The sequence below is a fragment of the Strix aluco genome, chromosome 11, assembly GCF_031877795.1.
Source record: "Strix aluco isolate bStrAlu1 chromosome 11, bStrAlu1.hap1, whole genome shotgun sequence".
Classification (NCBI taxonomy): domain Eukaryota; kingdom Metazoa; phylum Chordata; class Aves; order Strigiformes; family Strigidae; genus Strix; species Strix aluco.
In genome coordinates this window covers 2539946-2558232 of record NC_133941.1, presented here as the reverse complement: position 1 = coordinate 2558232, position 18287 = coordinate 2539946, and the positions used below count along the sequence as shown (strand labels likewise).

The 18287-nt window shown below is 41.8% G+C and overlaps 2 protein-coding genes across 4 annotated transcripts in view; one reads left to right on the top strand and one right to left on the bottom strand.

Annotated features, from left to right (window-relative positions):
- XPC (XPC complex subunit, DNA damage recognition and repair factor) overlaps window positions 1–2393 on the top strand; it is a 13445-nt gene extending 11052 nt beyond the window's left edge. For both annotated transcript variants that reach the window (XM_074835647.1, XM_074835648.1), the window contains exons 15-16: window positions 319–408; window positions 1062–2393. In XM_074835647.1, coding sequence (XP_074691748.1) covers window positions 319–408; window positions 1062–1274 — 303 coding nt within the window. In that variant the 3' untranslated portion in view covers window positions 1275–2393. The remainder of the gene's footprint in view (window positions 1–318; window positions 409–1061) is intronic.
- The window catches only part of TMEM43 (transmembrane protein 43), an 18632-nt gene extending 345 nt beyond the window's left edge, over window positions 1–18287 (bottom strand). Inside the window, exons 1-12 of one of the 2 annotated variants that reach the window (XM_074835650.1) lie at window positions 18156–18287; window positions 17249–17398; window positions 16063–16197; window positions 15253–15347; window positions 13503–13552; window positions 11141–11210; window positions 9257–9327; window positions 8974–9095; window positions 8286–8360; window positions 8103–8204; window positions 6487–6604; window positions 5304–5513 (exon numbers count right to left, since the gene is read on the bottom strand). In XM_074835650.1, the coding sequence (XP_074691751.1) occupies window positions 5311–5513; window positions 6487–6604; window positions 8103–8204; window positions 8286–8360; window positions 8974–9095; window positions 9257–9327; window positions 11141–11210; window positions 13503–13552; window positions 15253–15347; window positions 16063–16197; window positions 17249–17398; window positions 18156–18167 (1203 nt within the window). In that variant the 5' untranslated portion in view covers window positions 18168–18287 and the 3' untranslated portion in view covers window positions 5304–5310. Of the gene's footprint in view, window positions 1–3660; window positions 5514–6486; window positions 6605–8102; window positions 8205–8285; window positions 8361–8973; window positions 9096–9256; window positions 9328–11140; window positions 11211–13502; window positions 13553–15252; window positions 15348–16062; window positions 16198–17248; window positions 17399–18155 lie in introns of those variants that run through there. The other variant, XM_074835649.1, reaches the window with a different exon arrangement.

Sequence of the window (18287 nt, the reverse complement as noted above, 5' to 3'; positions counted from 1 at the left end):
TTTTCCACAGCTGCTGGGAAAGGAAATTGAGGAATACACAGAGGAAGTTAAAGTTTTGGAGGTGGTTCTGGTGTAATTTACACAGTCAGGGTGCACATTAGAAAGTGACAGTAATTTATATATTTAGCAGATAATTGCACACCAATACATTTTACTCTTAAGAATCCTACTGGCCTATAATCTTTTAATGTGACACATTTAAGTTGGCGTGTTTTTTAATGGCAGTTTAAAATCTTCAAACTTCCATCTTCTGTGGGTGTAAATGCATTGAAACTTACAATAGTAAATTTTTCTCTTTTCAATAACAATCCCGTACAGAAGCGTGAGAAGAGAGCTCTGGGGAATTGGAAGCTGCTGACAAAAGGACTTCTCATCAGAGAGAGACTGAAGCAACGCTACTCTGTCAAGGTATTCTGCATTTCTATTAGTGATTTTTTTTTTTCAGGATGATGTTTCCCTGCCAAGAGACTTTTTTCCAGTCTTTCCAATGTGCTGTTTCCAGCTGTAGAGTGTATAACTTCCAGAGTGCAGTTGCTCAGAAATCTTCTTTCCTATTGTTAGCATGTGACTAGCAACTAATAAAAAAAACTACACCAGAAACTCGATGTGATTATGTTCATGAAGATTCATTATTGTTTAACAAAAGATTAGTGTTTCCCAAAGCATCATTTTTTGGGTATTATTTTCTGTTTCAACATAGCCCCTTCCTAGATTTATTTCTCCAAGCCAAACATGAAGCTAACAAGATGAGAGTGGGCTGCTTTAGAGTCAGATGGTTTAGTTCTTAATCTTTTCCCCATTGAGAAAGGTGAAGAGCATGACCTTTTTCAAGCAGGTTTATTTTTATTCTTCTGTTGTCGAAAATATTTTGCTTGTGTTGAAACAATGCCTGACATCCAGGAATAGAAACACCCTGCTTTGAGTGAGAAGCCCAAACCAGAGCAAGCAACTTTCGTAATGTCATTAAGTGTGGCTGTGATGGAAGACAAACCCTTTTAGAAAGGGGTAGTCACGAGTGATTTCTAGAGCAACTTTTCCATTTTCATGCCTGTTGTTTCCAGGCTGAGCCATCAGCACACGAGACAGAGAAAGGAGCGGGATTCTCTTCGGATGAAGAAGGAGGTCCGAGTTCAGAGACTGCAATAGAGAATGCAGCCATTTTGTGGCCCCAAAATCGCCAGTTAGAGAAAAAAAAAGAAGAGAAGACAACCAGAAAGAGCAAGCGAGAAAAGAAAGGAGAAGCAGCACAGTTGTTCCCTTTTGAGAAACTGTGATCAGAACAAGCTTTTCTTTGCTGTTTTCAGATGCAAGAACAGTAGTCACAACAAAAGTATCCTTTGCCAGTTAAGGACTTGGTCTTCCTGTGCACTTGTGTTTCTGAGCTATCAGGGACCAACCTAATTCAGTATCAAGAGTTTCTTTTGCTGTCACAGGGAATTAGATTCATCCTTTTATCCTTGGGCTTACGAGAAGCAGATGTGCAGTTGTACCCTCCGAAGAAGATCACTTTGTGCTGTTGGGTTTTTTTGCTCTCTTTTGTATCACTCAGCACTAATAATTCTGTTTTCCAAAGCATTCCTTTCATTAGCACTGTCTTTTCCCCTTTTTCTTTCTACTTTTTCCTGCTTGCTGAGATTTAAGCACGCAGCTGCTATTTAGCAGTCTGTGGTGAGCTGGCCAAAGGATTGCTAACGCCCTCTTCAGTTCATACCTTATCCAAATCAGTGGTGAGCTCTGGTCTTACTGTCTCATCATCACAGAAGGGGAAATACTTCCTCTAAGATGTAAAGAAACATACAATCAAGATTTGGAGGAATCTGAAAATTTACTTTCTAAAGAATACCTGCCTTTTGCGAAAACTGTTTTGGCTTTTCAGCCTACAATCTTCCTTTACTTTCAGAAATCTTTTGCATTAGAAGGGAGAAGCCCTGTCCTCATTTCAAACTTAAGGTTAAATATGTCTTCTTAAGTAATTTGAATATATAAATATTTGTTTCCATTTTGTTTTACTAAGACCATGTGGATGTGTTCTGGAGCAAAACATGTAAAACTGGTTAAGTGTCATCATCAGAAACGAAATTCTCTGAAACCTTGTAAATGTTAGAGCTCTTGTAAATGCTACCCAGTACCTAAGCTTAAAAACTGTTGAGAGAGGAATGTTAAATCTACACTAGCTTTTCCTGCAGTTTTGCAATAGAAATGCTGATCTGTTTTTCACAGTATTTTTATAACTAAATCACACTGACACTGTCTCTTTAAACATAGAGAGGAAAACAGTCTGGACATTGTCACAAAGATTGAAATGCAAGAAAATGGCTTACATTTAATTATGTTCAGAAAAAACTCTATTTTTGTACTGTATTTGTAGAACAAAATAAAGTATGGAAAAAGAAGGTGTTGTCCGTTACACCTCCCCTCCAGGCAGCTCATTCTTCTAAGCAGTTCCATTTTCCCAGAAGGACTCAGACAAAGGTAAGAACACACCGTAGTATTTCCAGAAGTCACAAATCAGGTCCCAGGATATCCCAGAGCTGGCTGCTTGCAAAAAGGGTTTAGTTTTGGTACAGAATTCTAAAGTAACAAAACAACTTAAGTTGGGGGTTTGGGAAGCAGACACAACCTGTGTATAAGGCTTCAGAAAAATTCTAAATCTTGCATGAACTGGTAAAACCGCCGAGGGCACAGAGGATGAAGTTGCTTCTGGATGCGGCGTTGTGCCGACGTGCAGGGTACACCCTGGGGGGACACTGAACACAAGGGCCCACGTCCAGCTCCTGCCGGTATCGGTCATTTTTTATCAGCTTAAAATGGGAGCTGGTACCAGCTCTCCCAAAGCAACTCTTGGGACACAGCCCAGATACGTGAAGTTGAGTCCAGTGACTATTTACAGTCGGCAGGGAGAGAGACAATAACATCTCCAGAGGGCAGGACCCTGCTCCTCAGCTCGGCAGGCAGCCAGCTCTCCTGAGCTAAGCCTGCAAAAGATGAAAGAGTAAATATTTTTTAAGGGAGGCCAAAGCAGAATGGGAAGATGACTGACAGATCAGGTACGTGTTCAGTCAGATTTTGGTAAGGAAGCAAGAGAAATACTGATGCTGTTGTTTCTATAGAAACATTGTTTGTGTACATGCAGGGAAAGGGAGCCTTGGCTCTGCCAGCAGCCTGGCCTGGGAAATGTGAAGTTCTTGTCGGTGAAAGGGGTCTGACTTTATTTAGCGTCATTCCTGTGCATGCACTAGTAAGACAAAAGTCTTTAAAGCTGTTGAATGCATAGGTAAACCCCCAGTCTCTTTAAAAATCCAAGAGGCTGTATGCAGTCAGGGTGAACCATCATATTTTTCAAATAATCTTATGGAGGGAAGGAAGTTACTATTACTTAAGTAGTCAGTAATGGGGAGTAAAACCATGGTGGGCTGGAATCAGCCTTTCATCCCACAGAGGTACAGAGACCAGACAGCAGCTGTGCTGTTCTTAGGAACTTATTTCCTAAAATGGGGAAATATTTGCACGATAAACCCAACTGCGCGTTTATCTCCACCAACAGTAGAAAATTAGTTCACGTGGAAGCTACAAACTAATCCTCCATGTACCTGGACACTATTCCTGGACATAAAACATGCAATACTTAAACGTAATAAAAAAGAAGCCTACAGACCAACCTTTTGAAAACAGTATTTTATTAAATATACAAAAGCTCAGCACTTCTGTAGAAAAGTGTATCTTCATCTCTTAATAGAGTAATGCGGGTTAGTCTCCTGCGCACGGCTAAAACAGCAGCCCAACACCTGGTTTTCTCCCCAGTGGAGTGCAATTCTTAATCGGTGGAGCCAAAGTTGGTGTCAGTGAGCAGCAGGAAGAGCACAGCATCACCAACACCTGCCAGCGCTTCCTGGTGCCTTTCACTCACTCCTGCTGTTTTTACCAGCAGAACCGAGCCACGAGACTGAATTGACAACATTCAAATACCAGAAGAACGAAAAAGATTAAGGCTAATCAAGTAATCCTACTTCAAAAAACATCTATGATTTATAACTCAGTACCACTTGTAGGAAACATTTGCTTCTATGTATGTTCAAGTTCCTTTGGTACGGGGAACACGTTTCTCCTGACGGTCACAACTGGATTGCATAAATCAGATTGTTATTTCTGTGCTGAATTGTGTATACTCGCAGAAAACCCTCTGTAGTGCAGGGAGGGCACATCTGGAAGCCAGACTGCGTGGAGAGAGACTTCAAACCAGTACAAGATAGTCTCCAATCTCAAGTACTGGTTGCAGCAGAAATACGTAAACACGAGCCATCACAACACTACAAGAAGGCATTTCTCTAGCATGATACAAAGCTCAACGTTTAGGTTACTAAAGTCTATGAAATAATCATGCAAAATTGTTTCCATTATTTAATTTCATGGAGGGTGTCCATTGTCCTTACTAAGTGAAATTCAAGAAACAGTATACACAGCAAAAAAGCCCCCAAGTATTTTGAAGAACATCCATTCAATTCTAAAAGTTAGTTTCGTTCAAGGCAGCAGGTTTTTTTAAAAGTTAGTGACCTCCAAGTGTCCCCTTAAGTGCAATCTGAAGTTCAATTTTTGAAATAGCTATGCAATGGTATAGTCCACACTACCGTTTTTGGATGCTTAACCAAGAACAACTTCAGAGACTTTTTAAAAGTTGGGGGAAATCAATGCTTTCTGACAAATCCACCCTACCTTAGAGCACTGCTAACCTGGCCACTCATTATTTCAATTTACTTGGAAAATCCTCAGACCAAAAGCATACATCTTACGTAAGTATTGTGTGAAATTTGGCTGTGTTTTTCCTTTGAACAGATACACTTCCACATGCAGCAGCCGAAGGAGTGTACATGACTGCATTTAAGAAAAGGCAGCAGAGGAGGGTTTGTCAGGCAGGTACAACATCTGATCACGGCCCATGGGATGATGCTGGCACTCTCCCTAACACACCACGTGCCCCACTTGTCAGTGAGGACCTGCCTGTTCTCAAATCAGGGGGAATTAGCAAATGGCAAGAGGTACAAATCTGCTTGTTCACTCACTTAGAATCAATACAGACACTCCAAAATGCTTTCTTCCCCAGTCAGTGTCACTGAGTTCTTACAAACAGCATCCTACAGTCATATTTTTCATAGATAAGGTGTATCAACAACGACATTCCAGCCCCTCCCCGGCTCCCGGCACACACCGCTAACTGTGATAGGCTGCAAGCACGCTGCAGTAACCAGGACAGAAATGCACTTGAGAAGTTTCTAACCAGGATTCAGCGCAAAACCCGACCAACCCACCTCCTTCTCACTGCTGCTTCTTTGGCGGAACACGAGATTTTGCAACCACGATGGGAACTACAGAGAGCAACCCGACCAGCAGAGCCCAGAGCGGGCGGTAGAAGAGCCAGGCGATAGAGATGGTCAGGAGCGACAGCGAACTGGCTACGCAGAAGGCAAATGCTTTTAATCCAATGTTAACCAGATCTCTCACAACGGGAAACCAGTCCACTGCAGGAAGAATTAAACAAGGGATAACGTAGTTGACAAGATGATAGTTTAGAAGGAAGTCTTATTCACACCTAGGATTTATGCACTAACTGTTGCAATCAAAAGGCAGACTCAAATTATTTATCCAGAGCACTGGATAAGGCATTTCAGCAGAGTATCATCAAGGCATTTGATAATTAAGCAACAGCTAAATATACAAGGCAACAGTATCCTCATCTCTTTAGACAGAAAGTAATCCAAAATCAAGTGTGAAGACTTGTCCAAGGCTTGAGAGGCAGAGTCGACTGATAGCCTTGCAGCTATGGAGCGAGTCTAGGGCAACTGATACAATATGCTAGCACAAAAATTCATTTCTGGCAACAATAAATCTTGCAGTAGCATGTATATAGATTTTAAAAAAAAAAAGTTCTCAGCTGCAAAGCAGATGATAACTTTGATGTCTCAAGTTTATACAAGTTTGAGGCACTGTCCTGCTTTTCTGCAAGTTTTTATTCCAACATTTTTCTGTTAAAAGGATAAGCAAAAACTTTCTTTGCTGTCTGTTCACAGTAGTGTAGAGTAACCAGACACAAAGACATGTTACTATACAACTACTAATTAAGACCTGTCGGGGGGACCACTTGTGTATGGGTGTAGAAAGTAACTGGATTGTAGCACCTTGAATTAGACTTGAAAGAACCAGCCCAACATGTGCTTTGGCTTTTGATTTGGGTAAGCACTGGGCTGGGATCTTCTGAGACTGGCAACAGATATTTGCATTTTTTTTTTTTAATGTTCACAAAGCAACCATCTGGTTCTGGGATCCTGTTTACCTGCAACTGCCTACAGTGACTTTCAGATCAAATCCAGTGTGAGTTCAAACGGGATTTCTCCTGACCTTCAAATTAATTAATTGCATATGTGAGCAAGAGAAGACTCTGCAGGGATTAGAATCCTATTTCTAAATCATTTTACCTTTCTGTAAAAAACTTACCTAAAGTGTAAAAGATTCGGGTCATTAGGCTGATGCCTACAAACATTGCCAGCCAGCCTGCTGCACGGAGGGCCCAGGTCTTCATGCTGTTACTCTCGTGCTCCTTCTGAAACACCTCCTGAAAGCAAACACCAATACATGCAGCTTGTTCCTCAATTTCTTTCGAGAGCCCCTTGATTCCAGTGCATTACGAGCAAATCAGAGCCAGCAGTATTTCAGGAGTACAAATTCTCTCACAGAAGATGTATCACAGTTCATTCTGCAGGGTCTTTTTGCACAGTATTGCAGCACACTACAATAGATTTCAAAGCTCAGCACAAGGGAAACCAATGTTTTCCTAAATTAAGAGAGCTAAACGAGCACCATTCGACACTATAACCACAGGCAGAAAGCACAGGTTTTGCTGCAAATGGATACATTCAACATTACTGCAGAACATAAGACACTAATAAGTAAATGTAATAAAAGGAGGAACGATCTGATTTCACTGTGTGGCCTTTTCTCTCTTCCTCCAAACAATATCCACTGATGGCTGAAGGGTGTATGGAAGAAAGCAAGCAGTATGCTGGGAAGATAAAAGGTATGTGTATATTGGATCGGGCAAAACAAAGCATCTATTTGCAAGAATTCTGAGTAAGATTGTTTCAAAATGGGCTGTGTGCCCCTCTGGCTCTATAAAACATACACACGAAGATGGCTAAGACATAATAAAGCACTTAATGGCAAAAGACGTGTACGACTGCTCGATTACTTGTACATACAAGTACTCTACGAATTATTAATTTGTAGTGAGTTAATTTCCAATGAACTAAAATTCTATCTAATGAAGATTCAGAGCTCACAGCAGAGAGCTGATTCTACTGTTACTCTCAACTCAAAACAAAAGCCTTTTTAACTGCTTTGGGGAGCTCCTGTAAATTCTTGACATCTGAGAGTTTTGCAGCAGGGCATGAAACAATCATTAATGGAAACAAACCTACTAAAACAAGTAAATGAATCACCAAATTGCTGGAGCATGCAGGATTTATCGGAGCATAATGCTCTGCCTGAAGGTTCTTTCTCAGCTAGAATAGTAATAAACATTTCAAACAAGCCTAAACTCCTGTTATTAGAAGCTGAAGAGGGGATGGTTTGTTTAATTAAAGCCTGATTTTTACTACTTTTACATACGACCTTTTCAAAAGCATGTGCTTGCATGTATAAGTGGGAAACTACAATAGCACAAATAAAAGCGGAATGAGAAGGCACAGAAACAGCCCGTAAAGCAAAGGATGTTCAGCATCAACCCAAGGGGGTTTTCAAAAAATATATAGCTACTTTAGCCACGGTTCCTTTTTAAAATTAAAAATACCCATCAGGAATAACTATAGCCAAATTATGTACTGCCAGTGGGCAAAGCACAGCATTTTGCTGCAACACAAAGAACATGCAGAAACCTGGAAGGCAAACAGGCTATGACGTGTTGTCCTAGAAAAATGAGAGAGAAAAGCCAATGTTTGTATTGGGTATCTCCTCCCCTAGAGCAGGTCTGAAGGAGAATGAGAGCTTATTCCCCTCCTGCTTCTGCACTACCATCTCCAGTTTTAACCCTTCAGTAGCACAGTGCGGTCTCTCACCTCCGCAGAGAGGTCCCCAGGGTACAGAATTTGCAGGATATCTCCAGACTTGGTATGATATGGAACCAGCTGATCGCCGCGTTGGCGAGCAATCACAGTCACCTTGGAAGGGAGGGAAAAATATTTACTGGTTACTGAGTTGGGAACAGAGTTTGCAAAATACAGAAACAGGTGAAGACTCACCTTATCAGCAGAGCCCAAATGGGGGTCATCTCCACTCAGACCTGCGTAGAAGAACGAGACACGAAGGTCTCCTACCTACAAACGAGAATATTGGAAGTCAAGAAAGATTTCTTTGCAGAGAATCACAGGAAAGAGAACTCTGCATGGGAACACCCTTTATGTATCAACACTTTTTCTGAACATTTATGTCAAGCCAGAGGATACCCAGAATGATTTCCAAGCTGCACTTTTTTCAGGCCTAGCTGGTAGCCGAAACAGGATAGCTCAAAAGCTGTTTTGCAATACCCCCTCTGATTTACCTGCAGGAACACATTGACATCAATGAGATCCTACGTTCATCCCTTGCTGTTTCATCTCATGGCAGAGAAGGGCAGCAGCACAAGCTGACAATAAACTATTTCACTGTACTCAGTTCAGTACAGCAGGGCAGAGGCAGAACCCACCTCCCAGCACCATTTTGTGTATTTCCATCTAAAAGCGTGGCAGACTCGACAAAACGGCAGACAAAGAAGCAGGATCAGAAGCTTCCTACAAGAGAAGCACCATGCTGAAGGACTGTACTAAGGGTGTCATCCTATGTGATGGTTTGCACTCCAATTTCTACATATTTAAATAAAAATGGGACACGCCCCAACTTTATTTTCCATGTAATAGTAATCACTGGTTCAGTGTATCTTTCTCGTCTTACTTCTGGACGCCTGGGGTTGTCACTGTGGTAAAAGTAATCTCCTCCTCGGGTAACATCAGCATGTGGATCCTCAAGGTTTGACAAACTCAACTGCTTGAAGTCGTCAATTTTCTCCACAAGACCTAAGCAGAACAAAGAATCTCAGGTCTGGTGTCTTAACTTGGAACAGCCAATCTGCTGGCTCGCTTCCTGATTATCACTTGAAATGACCACACTGTGGAAAGAACCAAAGTCCACTGCTGATGCAGCAGCAGACACAAAGTGACCACAGAGCAATCCTTACCCTTGGAAAGAACAAAGCTGCCAACCTGGACATTAGGAGAAACAGCAGTGAAAGACTCCACAGCCATGGCACTGAGGAACAGAGAGAGTCCCTGATTAGTCCCAGAATTATGATCAAACTCTTGATTTGCAGCATGTAACACACAGCACATAAAAGGTACTATGTCAAACATGAGGAGAAACTCAAAGAGCTAAATGGCTGTCATGATGTGAAAACAAATCCAGCAAGAAACTGTGTCCAGCCTTCAGAGTGTTGGAGCCATTAAAATGAGTTAAGACAAGACTGTTTCATCCCTTGGCTTGACCTTCCATTCACACTGCAGGATTTCACTATTTTTTTCTGTACTGAACCTACAATGGGCTGAAATGGAGGTCAGCTCTTAGGAAGCTGTTCAGTGGCAACACAGAGGTTTTGAGTGACAATGAACTATTCACATTCCTAGATGAATTCCTGCAGCATTTAACTACACTCATAGACACACTATTTCTAGCCTGAATTTATTTAGCTTCTGCTCTCAACTGCTAGATCTTACCTGCTAAATTAAGAAACCTTAATCATAAACCTTCTCCATATAAAGGTACTTCTACATTCTGGCCAAGTTAATTAAATTCCAAACTCAGGAATCCTTTACTTACAGACTTGACTTCATTCGTGTAAGTAGTACTACTAGAATCTCCTTGGCAGTAAACAACAGATTTTGTTTTCACAAATGTCTAAGTTGCATAAAAAGATAAGATGGGTGGACAGAAGGAAGAAGATGTATAGTACACACTTAAAACAGAGTCTCATTAATGCTAGGCATGAATTCTAAAGTTCAGCATGCCTGCATACGCCGTGCTGTCTCATGCAAGGATCCAGCAGTTATGCTCAGTCTCCTTGGTTTGTACCAATACACTCAGATGAAACGTTCTTAGCTGCAGCATTTTTTAAATTAGGTAGTGCATAGCACTAAATAAAATATGTTTCTTACTCTCAGTTGGAGATTTGCATTTACTGGAGAAGGCTTAGAGAATTTTCATTAACAAAAAGGTGTTCATGGGGAGGACAGACAAAGCAGGTATGTCATCTGTGCATCCTTTTTTCCATTGTCTCTTGTCTAAACAAGTCTGCTAGTTGGGACTTATAATCAAAAACACATAGATCTTTGCTTTCATTCCTTAAGTAGTACTTCTAAATAAAGGGCAATGTATTTGGATGAGCCCACAGAACCAAAACAAAGTTCTGAAGATTTTGAAGAGTTCAAACTTTTATTGAAATCCTGGTCCTACTATCTCGCCAGCTGTATTTTTCACTCGCACATGATGGTTTTTTGCCAGATGGCATCCTGCAACCTAAGGAACCAAGCAGGTGCTGTGGGAATGACAAGCATGCTAAAACTTAGCATTAAACGTGGCACGTTGTAGTGTAACTACAATGCTGCAGATGAGAGATGAAGCAAATTATATACAGGCGATTGCCACAAATAGCCCTGTGAGCTCATGCATGCTAGCTTAGAAAAAGCAGCATACAAGTGGTGTGACAACCTCATGGGATACCTGCTATTCTAACCCTGTACTTGTAACAGAAGAAAGAATTAGTAATAGACTGCACTAGCAGACCATAAAAGTCAGCAAGGAACCATTCAAGTTGTCCTATATGGAGACCACATGGTCCAGAGGTAATACAATCACAGCCTGACGTCCAGGCATCACTAATGGATGGCTTAATTCTGGTTCCGCCAGGCACCTCTGAACTCTAACTTCTCTATGCCTTAGTTCTCCCAGCTACCAAAACACCAACAGTTTCCATCTACTTCACTGTGTCCCGAGGATTAGTCATTTAGCTCTCATCTTGCATCAGATACAGTGACAGAATCCAGAGGCAGTGCACCAGGTGGTAAATTACCTAGGGTTTTTGTGTCCAATTTCTCGATCAAAGTTTCTGCTGTTCACAACTTCTGATTTCCACTCAGTATCTAGAGAAAATGATATAAAGGTTGAGGAAAAGACAGGAAGAAATGCCACTCATCTTAGTTACTGAAGACACCTCCCAAACAATTAATCAGTTCTAAGTTACACTTCTAGTAATACTATTTACCCCAAGTTATGTGTTTGATAGTCTGGACTGACACTTTAATCCACCCTCCTAGCATCTTAACAAGGAATGGCAGGATTTAGGAAAAAAAAGAATTTCAGGGATAAAATTGTAACTCAACTTTGCACAGTGGGAGCTTTGCTGTTGGCATCTTCCATGATCAGGCTTTGATTACTGGCTCCATTCTTTGGGAATAATCTGGTTTTGTGAGGAAAACTCGCAAGCTCTGCTGGAACTAGCAGTTTTCAGTTCAGTCAAGCAACAGATAGAGATGGTACCTGTATGTGCCACTGTCAAAAATGCGTAATGCTGCCTTTGTTTGGGCCAGAGCAGCTTTCCCACATCCCCAGAACAGACTCCAGTAGGTTCCTTATAACTCCTACAAAACTAGAGTCTTCTTTTGAGCAGCTTCCATATTAAATATAGCTTGCTCTGCTTCCGTGAAGGAATAGAGAGAAAGGAAAGGGAGTTTGGTTAAACAGTGAAGTAGGTATCGTTGTAAGGGATATTCTGGTGTATTGGGTACATGGCAAGATTCTGGTAGAGGAGGGTAGGGGGGTGCTGCAGGGTGGTCTCTGTGGGAAGAGGTCAGAGGCTGCCCTGGGTTGGACACAGCTGGCTCCACGTCCAACCACTGCAAGCCACAGCTGAGCCCATCAGCAAAGTCTGGGGCACTTCTGTGAAACCATTTGTAAGAAAGGGCAGAAAAAAGGGGAAAGGAGGGAACAAAAAGGAGTAACAAACAACAGAGGGAACACCAAAGTCAGAGGAGGAGGAGGTGCTCCACAGCAGAGCAGATATTCACTGCAACATGGGGAGAGTCCATTCTAGAGCAGGGGAAAAGTGTGAGAAGGAAAGAGTGGCAGAGAGAAACCATGATGTACTGACTGTAAACCTACCCCACCCCTTGCACCTCTCACTGCCCCTCTAAAGGGAGTGAGTGTAACCTGTGGCGAGAACAAAGGCAGGGGGGCAAGGGGAGAGGACTCTGGAGCAAAGCTGTTAAGCTTGGGAGAGGGTGAGAGCAAATGTGTTTTGCCAACACCCTAATCAGTAACTAAATATTAGTTTTAATTGACAATTAAGTTATTTTTCCCCAAGTTGAGTCTGTTTTGCCCATTATGGTAACTGGTAAGAAATCTCCCTATCTTTATTTCAACTCACAAGCTCTCTCATGCCTGTTCTTCCCAATCTCTTTCCCAGTCCTGCAGAGGGGCAGAGGAAGCAAGCAGCTGTGCGGGCCCTCGGCTGCCAGCCAAGGCTAACCCACCACATCTAATAATACAGAGACTTTTACTGGACACAATCCATCAATCTTGAGAGGGCAGCTGTTGTTTTAAATGGCATTTCGTTTTTGTTCCCTGCCACTGTAAGGCTGTTTTTCACAGCTTTCAACCACTAGCTTTGCTCCTTATGTATCTCCATACTGCAGGGTCCCATGCTTCACTGACCTGGGGTATTTTTATGATCACACCCAGAAACTGCTGCACACTCACGTTGCACATCCATGTGCTTTAATCAGAGATAAATGAAGCACAGAGACCAATCTCCAGATATACGATGACTCAAGAGTATTTTTCTGCCACTGGGTAGAGCAGAATAATGCTCTCAGTTCTGCTCCTGCCAAAAAAGCATTTGGCAAAAGCCACAGCACACATCAGAAGGTGCTGGTGGTTTTCATTAGATGGTATCAACACCTAAACAGATTTTCAACAGGCTGTCTTACAGGCTGGAGCTACACTGTTCTTCCCTCTCTATTCTCTTCTGCTCATGCCTGACATACACCCAATTACTCTGCTTGTGAAGAGCAACCCCAGGCATAGCTTTGATCACACTCCCATCTCTGCCCATCTCCTGTCACTGAGGACCTTATGGGTCCTATTCCCGCAGCACCTTATCCCTGAAAGGTGCTTTGAACCCCCAGGAGTTCCAAGACAAGACTTTCTGTAGTAGTTGCTTGCTAACAGCACACCTCCTTTCACCTCAGTTACCTCAAGAAAGGCAGATCCTCCCACCTGTTTAGGAAACAGAATTTTTGCTTATTTCTTCAAATTCCTTTCCTTTCTTTCCCAACAGGAAAATACAGGGTTTACAACAAAAATCAAAATACACACACATAAAAGTCCAAAGTTACATCCATAAACGAAAAGGGACTTTCTGTTGATCAACTTACTGTATGAATACTTCGTCTCTTTCTTAATCTCACCATTCTCTTCATATTCCCTGCAGAGAAAATGGGTGGGATGAGAACCAAAACAGTGCACACACACCCCTGCTCAGGGCAGAATACACTTTACAAATGGAATGCACAGACAGCTCACTGGCAACACAAACTTATCTTTACAAGCAAACTAACTCTTCTCTGAACTACCTATTCTGAAGTCACAGATTCTCTGTACAAGGAGAAAACTGCAGAAAATATATGTATGACACAAAAGACAGTTGGAACATGAGTTCTGTGGAGTCAGACCTACATAATAGCTAACAACTTTTATACCACTGTCAGCTGAATTGTTATTAAATGTTTTTCCCCTTCTGCTTGCAACTATTAGCAGAGTAGCTAACACCTCATTACTATTTTATAAATCCCCTTAAAACGGTACCTAGGCTGCAATATTGCCTATTATAAACTAATCTGAGTGTCTCTCAAGCAACTAAATTTTGCAGTTTACTTTCACAGCTAGAAATTAATGTTGGCTTTTGATTATTGAGGATAGCAATCTTCTAAAAATCGAGAAATTATGTCTTGGTTTAATTAAGTACTTCAGTTTGCACATGTATGAAGTACTAAAGAAATTAAGATATTTCCCTCATAGTCACATGCCAAAAAGTCTCAAGTGTCCACAAGTCTGAGAAAAGAATCTGACTTCTAGATTTAATGGGATACAATAGGATTTTTTAATTGCTTTAAAATATTCTAGTGTATGTTAGGCTGTAGGCATCAACCACGCAGTTTTTACATCAATGGGTTTATCAGAGCTTATTCTGAAATTCATAACTGAAATTGTTGAGTTCACTTTTCTAACAAAGGCTAGGAGCCCTTTGGGAGATTAATAAAAACACCAAAACCAACTGACCAACCAAAAAAACCCAACAAGTAAACCATTGTCGTTGTGGAAGAAAGGAAGACAGCCAAGGGAAAACATGCTGAAGTTTCTGGATTCAGCAAAAATCTTTTTGTATTTCCTTTTAGAGGACAGGGAAAAAAATTGGCTTGAGAGTCCATGAACAGATTTTAGAGAATGGCAGCAGGACAGGCTTAGCAGATGCAGGGAAAAAAAAAATGAATTATGAATTCTATTTGAAAAGATTCAGGACGAAGTATTTTGGGACAATGGTTTTGATTCTGCTAATCAACTAGCAGGGAGGGAGTATTATGAGGGTGGAGTTACAAAAATTGTGATGGGCAGAAAGTACGTCAATAAATAAATAAAAGAAGCTTTAGGAACATTATAAAAAATAGAAATCAACTGAGTCTATGGGAAAAACATGAGGTTTGTTTTGGTTTTTTTTCCATATGCTGGTAAAGATCTTTGAATTCCGTTGACAACACACATGACAGAAAATAGATCAATGGGCTCTGAGGTGGCCCAGCATCAGACAAAAATAATGAAAACAAAATACCACAGCTGCAGCACGGAGGCCAAGAAACCTCATATGAAGTTATATAAAATCAGAAAGTGGAAACATTTGATAAAGGCCTTGGATGTTACCCAGATTTTAACAGATGCAAATTCTGCAGCACTGACCATCTCGGACCTGACATCTCCAATGAAATTGAAGTGATTCTAAAAAAACCCAAGAGCTCTAGAATTCTCCTGCCATAAAGACTTACTTTTTTTTTTCTTTGGGGAGAAAAAAGCAATGGGATCCTGTTAATACAACAGCTTTATAAATAACTTTTAAAGATTACTTTCACTTACGTGGAATCTTCATATTCTACCCATTGGTACATTTCCACGTTACGCTTAAGTTTGACAGCCTGGATGGAGAGCCCATAGCTGGGATCAAACAAAGGCTATTTAAAAATTAAAAAAAATACAAGTCAGTATAAATGCTGTACCTTACAAACTCCAAGACTGTGTACTTTCATTATCAAACCCATTTACATACCTTACTGTACATAGTTAGTACTATGTTACACACAGTTGAATATAGAATAAATGTTATGAAAGACAAAAAGGAGCATCTCTTTCTATCACTGATAAATCTGACCTAAAGAATCATCATCCAAAATTATTGCCATAGTGAAGAATCAAACCAGAAATGCTGGCTAATGGTATGCAGGCTTAACTGTTTAAACCAGGGGGAGATTTTATTTGCCCGGAAGACACCGTGCTGTGTTACCATGCAGGCTGACCACGGAAAATGACATCGCTACCGAAAACTCAGAACTTGCAGAGCCTCTGTGCTGCAAGAGCCTGAAGACTTTACAATATCACGAATAAACAACAGGTTCCCCATACAAAGAGGGACTGAAATTACCCACCAAAGGCAGTGGGAGGGTAAGCACAGCTAGAGGTAGCATCTTGCTTGGGAGTAGGGAGACCAAGGCTGTACAGCATCTCCCTGATTTTGGCCCAAGAAAAGTTTGGGTGGTAGCCAGCAATGCTTACACAGGAGAGAAGCTACATGTCTTCCCCCTGGATATCAAACATAATTTTAATTGGCAAAGACCCTTCCTTCTCTCCAAGCTTGAAATAGTCCTATCTTCAAGATGCCACTTTACTTACCTTAGATGTACTCAGAGCGCCAGCTAAGTGCACCAATCTCCCTTCATTCTGCTGAGACACACTGTGGATGCTATCAAGAGGGATCACGAGAGAAAGTCCCTCATCAAGAGATTTGGCTGTCCTTAAAGCTCGTCCCTGCCATCAAGAAAAGCAAAATCAAGTTGTGGAGAATCAATGGTACAGCAGTATTTTGTGAAAAAGGTTAGCACACAGGTGATCTGAAGCCCACAAGTAATGCTTGTATATTCAGCCTCAAGTCATATTCCTGAAACACGCTTTTACTTCTACCTCTCTTTCTCTGGCTGACCGAGTTTGGGGCAGTACTCACCCATGCAGCATGACCATTAACATTGACTAAGCTCCTCAAACACACAGAGGTTATTCCTACAGGGGTCTAAAATTATCGCGCTTCACCTTTACCTTGTTCGTTGGTCATGAGTAACTGCAAAAATTAGGTCAATTATGGTCCTTTTTCCATAGACACGTACTTGGCAGAAGTTTTCCTTGCCTTACCATCATGTTATGGTGTGGCTTTTCCTGCAAAGTCACCAAAATTGGGAGTAGTTCTCTTTCCTCTTGTAAAGGTATAAGAGGAATTCTTAGGTAAAAATTCACAGAATTCTGCTCCCCCACTCCAAAATTGCCAAAAGCATGTACCTTTGCAATGGTAGGGTGTTAGGATTCCCTGCTTACTTTAATTATTTTTTTCAATCTAAAACCAAGACATAAAGTAACACTGAGAATAATTAACACTCTCAATTTTGCAACATGGAGCATGAATTCCTTTAACACAATTATAACAACATTAGCAATGAGGACCCCATGTTATCCCAAGAAAAGAAGACGACCGGAATGTGGCTGGCTCATACCACCCTCTTTCAATAATACTACAGCCTGTTTCTGCATCAGCTCACAAGTTGTGGATCGTATCTCTCATCATACGCTGCCCCTGTCTCTACCATGCTCAGTTCTATAGAAACACTATCGGTCACCCTGTGCTTTCATTCTTCTGTTATATCCCAAGCTCAAGCACCAGGCTCTCCAGACAGTGCCCTCTTCTCACGAATGAAGTAATAGAGCTTTAACATGACCATTTTATTAAGCCTATAAATGCAAAACTAGTTGAATTTCACCTCAACTGAGACATTTTAAAGCTGTGCATAAACACTGACAGTATTTTACTTACTTCATTTGTAAAAAGAAGGTAGAAAGACAGAAGAAATGTCACAAGTCCCATCAACATGCCTCCAGAAGTCTCGCTGAGCCTCTCCAGGAACCCTGGTTTGGACTCACTTGTGATTTTAACATGTTCTTTTCTGCTGCCCGTGTCAGAGAACTGTTAGAGAGAATCCAAAAAATGCAATATTGGTGTAAAAGGGGAAGGCATTCTGTTTCCAAATAGGTGTTTTAGCTTTGTTAATACTGCTGCTCTACAGAGTAGCACCTCCTGCCTTGGACCAAAACCTTCCCACACTTATTAAATGTCTCACTATGCTTTTGATACTAGAAATACAGTAAATAAGCCTAATGGAAAAAACAGTTGCTACTATAGTGGTTCCACACATTCCTTCAAGCTTTCTTCAGTCTGTTTCTAGGTTCCCTATTTGGTGTCCACACCCTGCATTCAGGCCATGACAAATTGAGTAATACTCCTGAATTCCAGACCAGCTAAAACATAGCTATAAATAACAAGTTACAATTTAGCTCACCAGTGGTGAGTGCCTGCATACTTTAAAAGAATTGCATCTAGAGCAAGGAGAAGAGATAGCTTAAAACAAAATTGCTGTCCCTGTCCTAGCCAGTGCCACATTAAAGCAAGGCAGCCCAGGGGTTTATCTGTACGTACGCTGGCTGTGGGGAATAACCCAGGAGTAACTTCAGATTAGCACAGGCGGCCAAGCGAGCAGGTGAGACTTCCCTTTTGCTCATCTCGAGATCCCGGGCGAGATGTGACAGCGGCCCCTCCGCTGCACAGGGCCCCTCGCCTCAGACAGGCCACCCCAGGGGGAGCAGCCGGAGCGAGAACGGGCCGACCCGAGGCAACGCCACACGCAGCGCGGAGCAACGGCAGGACCAGTCCGAGCAGAACTTACATTCCTCGACATCTTGAACCTTTTGCTCCCGCCGGGTGCCCACCCCGAAGCCGCCGCAAGAGCCGCGCAGCCTTAACCGCCCGCCGCCGCCGCGCTCGCCCTCCCCTTCAGGCCTCCCCGGTCTTCCCGCCC